The 7,578-nt window shown below is 49.9% G+C and overlaps 1 protein-coding gene across 1 annotated transcript; it reads left to right on the forward strand.

The window, feature by feature from the left end:
• Window positions 1-426: 426 nt before the first annotated feature.
• LOC124951177 lies at window positions 427-1,149 on the forward strand. The gene has a single exon (XM_047499042.1). It carries the CDS (start codon window positions 427-429, stop codon window positions 1,147-1,149), a length of 723 nt encoding a protein of 240 aa, XP_047354998.1.
• Window positions 1,150-7,578: the final 6,429 nt, after the last annotated feature.

The raw sequence follows: 7,578 nt of genomic DNA on the forward strand, positions 1-7,578 counted from the left end.
TAAAGTGGCGCTGCACAAGACAGAGGCCATGGCCTTCCCTGCCTCTGCCTTACGCAGACGCAGGACTGTCCCACCCCCTAAGATTTGCCTTAGAGGAGTTTTCGTAGATATTAGGCCCAGCGTTAAATACCTGGGCATAGTGATAGACTCGGGGATGTCGTTTAGGCCCCACTTCGAGGCCCTAATCCCTAAGGCGGAGGGTATCCTTCGGTCCCTTAGGAGACTCCTTCCGAATCTTCACAGACCGGAGGAGAAGAAGCGACTCCTCTACGGCGGCTCCACTCGGTGCTCCTTTATGGGGCGCCGGTGTGGTGGCGCGCCGTCGTGGAGGATACGAAGATCGGGCGGGCAGTTCGGAGCCTCCAGAGGAAGGTGGCGAGCCGGGTGTGCTGTGCCTATAGAACCGTCTCCTTCAATGCGGCTATGATGATTGCGGGGATAATTCCTCTCTCTCATCTGGCACCCCGGCTGGCGGAGGCGTATGCGGCTGTTAGAGACGCGGAAGAACCAGCTTCCCCGCGTGCTAAGGCTGTACTAGGTGCTCTTGCCAGAAGGAGGGCAATGGAAGCATGGAAGGCTGAGGAGCTTGAATTAGCAGGGATCACTGCAGCAACGGGGGTGCGCGCGAGGGCTGCTATTGCCGAACGGTTGGTTGAGTGGATTGGGAGGCCGTTCTCCATCGGGACGACATTCCACACTACTCAACTGATGACCGGCCATGGCTGCTTTTCAGCGTATTTATATAGTATGAAGAAGATCCCCTCCCCACGGTGCTTCCACTGTGGGGGGAATGAGGATACGGCGGAGCACACCTTGATCGACTGCCCGGCATGGACGGATGCTAGGAATGAATTGATCGAGGCAATAGGTGGAGGGCGGCTAACGCTTCCCGGGATAGTCGGGGTCTCCCTGACTGTTCCGGGGGTATGGGCGGCCTTTCGGACCTTCGCTGGGCGGGTCATGCGAACCAAAGAGGACGCTGAGAGGCGCCGGGAGCGATCGCGTGATCAAAGACCTATGAGTGATAGTGTATGTGCGGAAAGAAGTGCGAACAATAGGCCACATAGGAGAATGGCTCCAGTGCGGCCACCTCGGGCAAGGCTCCGAGCGGCTCAGGCGGCGCCTGGCTCAAGCGTCGCTTTTCCATAAACGTACAACTCGCGGGTGTGAATGGGCCTGGTCAGTGCACCATGGGGTGGAGACTGGGTCACACATTGTAGGTAGTTAGTAAGTAAATGCGTCTCCGGGGACACATGGCTCCCTGTCGAGTGTGCCGTACTGGTATGTGTGTGAATGCATGAACGAATGAGAGTAAGGCGAATTCCGGCCTGGCTCACCGAGGAGGGGATTGGATGAATTTGTAATACGCACATGCGCGATCCCGCCCAATCACCTTTCTTCTCAGCATGTTAGTATTAAGAATCGGGAGGTTTTTTAGTCGGTAGGCGATCCGATCCTGAGTGTATGTTCAGGCGGGTTGAATCCGACACTACCCTGAGTACCGGTCTCAGGGTGCCTTTTGAAGGTTTTTCCTCCTGACGAAACAAAAAAAAAAAATAGGGTTGCGTCATGGTTCTATTGACTCTCCTGGGTGAGGGGACAGACCCGCGGTAGTAAAAGTACTTACTGGTGGTCGGACGAATTAACGAACCTTAGGGCCGTTGCGACGGCTACAGTAAGGAAACTTTCCAGAGCTAGGAAGAAAAAGAAGAATAGTGGGGAAATAGTGCGGTGCCTGGACGCTCAAAGAGACGCTAGGAGGGCACTGGCTAGGGCTATCAAGGAAGCCAAGAAGAACTCATGGAGGGACCTGCTGGACGCCATAGAAGAGGATCCATGGGGCAGACCCTATAAGCTGGTCTTGGGAAAACTAAGCCCATATGCCCCACCAGTAACTGAAACCTTGGAGGATGAAGTACTGGAAAACATCCTCTCCGAGCTATTCCCAGGAGAACCGGGAACAGATGAGCTGCAGGATCCTACGCTCACAGAGATGGTCGTCTCTGCGGAGGAGGTCTCGGCTTCCGCCAGGAAGGGGAAAGGAAGAAAGGCTCCTGGACTGGACGGAATACCGGGTGTGGTTGTGCGTGCTGCGTCGACACACTGTGGAAATGGGTTGGCGCTGTGCTTTTCCGCATGCCTAAGGACGGGTCGATTCCCGACAGCGTGGAAGATAGCGAGGTTCGTCCTTATCAAAAAGAAAAGGGACGCGCCCCCGGACTCACCGGGATCGTATAGACCCATATGCGTGATTGGCGAACTGGGAAAACTATTCGAGCGGGTGGTTGTTGGACAGATCAACAGTTACCTGGATGAGACTCGTGCCCTGGCGCCATCGCAGTATGGGTTTAGAACGGGAAGATCCACCGTGGATGCCGTCCTCGATGTTAAAAGCTTTGTGGAGGCATCGACGCGGATCAGGAAGGTGGTTATCCTGGTGAGTCTGGATATCTCGAACGCTTTCAACTCCTTGCCGTGGGCCGTTATCGTCAGGGCGATGGAGCGTGGGGGCTTTCTGAGCTACCTTTTCCAAGCTGGTTAATATTATCAGGAGCTATCTGGACAATCGCGCAATTGCCTATACAAATAGATATGGACGCTTTGTGGAAAGGCGTGTCTACTGTGGGGTCCCACAGGGATCCGTGTTGGGACCTACATTGTGGAACATTGCCTATAACAGTGTCCTCCGAACCCCGTTGCCGGGTGGCTCCCGTGTTGTCTGCTACGCGGATGACACGGCCCTCCTGTCAACGGGATGGGACCTGTCTCAAGCGATCGTGAACGCCGAGCGGGACCTGGACGTCCTTGTGAGGGAGATCGAGGGACTGGGTCTTAAAGTGGCGCTGCACAAGACAGAGGCCATGGCCTTCCCTGCCTCTGCCTTACGCAGACGCAGGACTGTCCCACCCCCTAAGATTTGCCTTAGAGGAGTTTTCGTAGATATTAGGCCCAGCGTTAAATACCTGGGCATAGTGATAGACTCGGGGATGTCGTTTAGGCCCCACTTCGAGGCCCTAATCCCTAAGGCGGAGGGTATCCTTCGGTCCCTTAGGAGACTCCTTCCGAATCTTCACAGACCGGAGGAGAAGAAGCGACTCCTCTACGGCGGCTCCACTCGGTGCTCCTTTATGGGGCGCCGGTGTGGTGGCGCGCCGTCGTGGAGGATACGAAGATCGGGCGGGCAGTTCGGAGCCTCCAGAGGAAGGTGGCGAGCCGGGTGTGCTGTGCCTATAGAACCGTCTCCTTCAATGCGGCTATGATGATTGCGGGGATAATTCCTCCCTCTCATCTGGCACCCCGGCTGGCGGAGGCGTATGCGGCTGTTAGAGACGCGGAAGAACCAGTTTCACCGCGTGCTAAGGCTGTACTAGGTGCTCTTGCCAGAAGGAGGGCAATAGAAGCATGGAAGGCTGAGGAGCTTGCGTTAGCAGGGATCACTGCAGCAACGGGGGTGCGTGCGAGGCCGGCTATTGCCGAATGGTTGGTTGAGTGGATTGGGAGGCCGTTCTCCATCCGGACGACATTCCACACTACACAGCTGATGACCTGCCATGGCTGCTTTTCAGCGTATTTATATAGTATGAAGAAGATCCCCTCCCCACGGTGTTTCCACTGTGGGGGAAATGAGGATACGGCGGAGCACACCTTGATCGACTGTCCGGCGTGGACCGATGCTAGGAATGAGTTGATCGAGGTGATGGGTGGAGGGCAGCTAACGCTTCCCGGGATAGTCGGGGTCTCCCTGACTGTTCCGGGGGGGATGGGCGGCCTTTCGGACCTTCGCTGGGCGGGTCATGCGAACCAAGGAGGACGCTGAGGGGCGCCGGGAACGATCGCGTGATCAAAGACCTGTGAGTGAAAGTGCAAATGTATGTGTGAAAAGAAGTGCGAACAATAGGCCGCATAGGAGAATGGCTCCAGTGAGGCCACCTCGGGCAAGGCTCCGAGCGGCTCAGGCGGCGCCTGGCTCAGGCGTCGCTTTTCCATAGATGTATAATATGCGGGCGTGAATGGGCCTGGTCAGTGCACCATGGGGTGGGGACCGGGCCACATTGTATGTAGTTAGGGAGTAAATGCGTCTCCGAGGACACATGTGTCCCTGTCGAGTGCGCCGTACTGGTTTGTGTGTTAATGTATGAACGAGTGAGAGCAAGGCGAATTCCGGCCTGGCTCACCGAGGAGGGGTTGGGTGAATTTGTAATACGCATATGCGCGATCCCGCCCAATCCCCCTTTCTTCTCAGCATGTTAGTATTAAGAATCGGGAGGTTTTTTAGTCGGTAGGCGATCCGATTCTGAGTGTATGTTCAGGCGGGTTGAATCCGACACTACCCTGAGAACCGGTCTCAGGGTGCCTTTTGAAGGTCTTTCCTCCTGACGAAACAAAAACAAAAAAAAAAGAAAAAGGGTTCTATTGACTCTGGATCCAATGCGGATGTCGGACTTGGAAATATTCCAACTAGTCATGGGAAAGTTATACGAATCATAGCGGATGTTGGACGTAGATATATTTCAACTAGTTTAGCGAAATTTATGAGAGTAACTTTGAACCAATGCGTTTTTGTGACTATGAAATGTCCCGTTTAGTCGAGGGAAAGTTTTGCGTGTGACTAAGGAAGCATTGGCTGGTAGGACATCGAAATATCTCCACAGGTCTATTGAAACTTATGCGAGTCAAAAAAAAGTAATGCGAGTACATTCTGGAATTATTGCAACGGACGGACTAAGAAATAGGTCTACAAGTCCAGGAAATGTATGACATTGCCCCTCGAACTAATGCTGCTGTCGGACTAGGAAATGTTCCGACTATTGGAGGAACTTTATGCGAGTGCCAATAGAACCAAAGCGAATGTTGTACTTGGAATCAATCAGACTAGACGAGGAAACGTTGTTCGAGTGACTTTTGTTTCAAAGTGGCTGTCAAATTTGGGAATATTGACAATGGTCGAAAGAATGTTATCGAGTGCCTCTCGAAACAATGCGAATGTCGGACTTGGAATCATTCCGACAAGTCGAGGAAAAGTTATGCAAGTAACTTGTGAACCAAAGCGACTTTCGGGCTAGGAAATATTTCGACGAGTCAAGGGCAACTTATGCGATTGCCACTTAAACCAAAGCGACTGGCGGAATTGGAAACATTCTGATTAGGCAAGAGATACTTATAAGTGTGACTTGTGTAGCAATGCGGCTGAAGGACTTGACTAGTCGGGGGAAGTTATGCGAGTGACGTGTAAACCAATGCGGCTGTCGTACTTGGCAATATTACTAATCCAGGGAAAGATATGCGGTCTCAACACATTACGAATCTCGGAATTAGAAATATTCCGACTGGAGGAGGGAAACTTATGCGAGTTGTTATAGAAATAATGCGACGGTTGAAAATATTTCCACTATACGGGTAAAGTTTTGCGATTGCATCTCGAACAAATGCAACTGTCAGTCTTGAAAACATTCCGACTAATTCAAGGGAAAGTTATGCGAGAACATCTCAAAATAATGTGCCTGTCGGACTAGGAAATATACGACGAGTCAAGGGAAAGTTATGGGAGTGACTTGTGAACCAAAGCGACTGTCGGAATTGGAAATATTCCAATTAGTCGAAGAAAAGTTATGCGAGTGTCTTGTATACCAATCCGACTGTAGGGCTCGGAAAAATTCAGGCTAGTCAAGTGAAAGTTATGCAAATGCTTCTGGAACCAAAGCGAATGGCGGACTTGGAACTATTCCGACTAGTCAAAGAAAAGTTATGTGAGATATTCCCGATATAATGCGATGGTCGTGCTAGGAAATATCCTCATAAATTGAGGGATATTTAAGCGATTACCTCTCGAATTAATGTAGACGTCGGTCTTCGAAATATTACGAATAGTCGAAGTAAAGATATGCGAGTCACTCTAGTACTAATGCGAATAGGAAAAGTTCTGTAAATTCTGGGAAAGCTATGATAGTCCCACACGAACAAATGCGGCTGCCGCAATGGGAAATCTTCCGAATTTTCGAGGAAACTATATGCGAGTGCCACTCGTACCTAAGCGAATGTCGGACTTGGTAATTTAGAGATTATTCGAGGGAAAGTTATGCAAGGGACTCTCGATCCAATGCGGCTGACGGACTTGGGAATATTCGGCCAAGCCAAAAGAAAGTTTGCGAGTGCCACTCAAACCAGCGCAGCTTTCGCACTCAGAAATATTACGACTTGTAGAGGGAAATATATACGAGTGGTTCGAGGACAATTGCGTCCGTCGGACTTAGTAGTATTCCCACTATTCGGGAATATTATCCCAGTAATTCAGGAAAATTTATTCCAGTGCCAATTAAAAAAAATGCAGCTGTCGGACTAGGAAATATTCCGAATATTCGAGGGAAAGTTTTGCGAGTAACGTGTGAACCAATGCGACTGTCTAATCTTGAAATATGTGGACTAGTTGAGGGAAAGATACGTGGGTGTCATGTAAACCAATCCGACTGTCGCGCATGAGAATATTCCAGCTAGTCGAGCGAAAGTTATATGAGTGCTTCTCGATCCAAAGCGGATATCGGACTTGGAACTATTCCGACTATTTGAAGGAAAGTTATGCGAGTTATTCTTGAATCAATGCGATGGCCGTACTTGCAAATATACCAATTAGTTGAGGGAAATTGATGAGATTTCCTCTCAAACCAATGTAATTGTCGGACTTGGAATTATTACGACTAGTCGAAGGAAAGTTATGCGAGCCACTGTAGAACTAATGCGACGGTTGAACTTGGATATATCCCGACTAATCTAAGGAAAGTTATGCGAGTGTATTGTAAATGAATGCAGCTATCGGACTTAGAAATATTATTACTGGACTATGGAATGTTTTGGGAGTAACCTGAGAACCATTGCTTCTCTCGGGCTTGGAAATATTCCGGCAAGTCGAGGGAAATTTATGCAAGTTATATTGGAATCAATGCAACGGTCGGAATTGAAAATATACCGATTAGTCGGTATTAAATGTATGCAAGAGATTCTCGAAGCAATGTAGTTGTCGGACTTGGAAATATTACGACTAGTCGAAGGAAAGTTATGTGAGAGTCTATCGAATCAATTCGGCTGTTGGACTTGGAAATATTCCGTCCAGTCGAAGTAAAGTTATACGAGTTATTCTGGAACAAACGCAACGGGCAGTCTTGGAAATATTCCCTCAAATCCGTGAAAGTTATGCCAGTCCCTCTCGAACAGATGCGATGTCGGACTAGGAAATATTCCGACTAGTCTAGGGATCTTTGTGCGATCGCCCCTGAACAAAAGCGAATATCGTACTTTGTATAACGTTTCCTCTTGAATATCGTTCCGAATACATGAGGAAACGTTATTCGAGTGACTTGTGAACCGAAGCAGCTGTCGGATTTGGGAATATTCTCAGTGGTCGAAGAGATGTTATGCGAGTGCCTCTCGAATCATTGCAGCTATCTGTCTCGAAAATATTCCGACTTATCGGGTGAAACTTTTGCGAGTGACACCTGAACCAATGCAACTGCATGATTTGAGAAATTACCGTTTGGACGAGAGAAATTTATGCGAGAGCTTCTCGATCCAATGCGGCTATCGGAA

The sequence above is a fragment of the Vespa velutina genome, chromosome 8, assembly GCF_912470025.1.
Source record: "Vespa velutina chromosome 8, iVesVel2.1, whole genome shotgun sequence".
NCBI lineage: Eukaryota > Metazoa > Arthropoda > Insecta > Hymenoptera > Vespidae > Vespa > Vespa velutina.

Excerpts from the sequence above, each read along its gene's own strand:
- LOC124951177 (XM_047499042.1), top strand. The coding sequence starts at position 427 with ATGATTGCGGGGATAATTCCTCTCTCTCATCTGGCACCCCGGCTGGCG.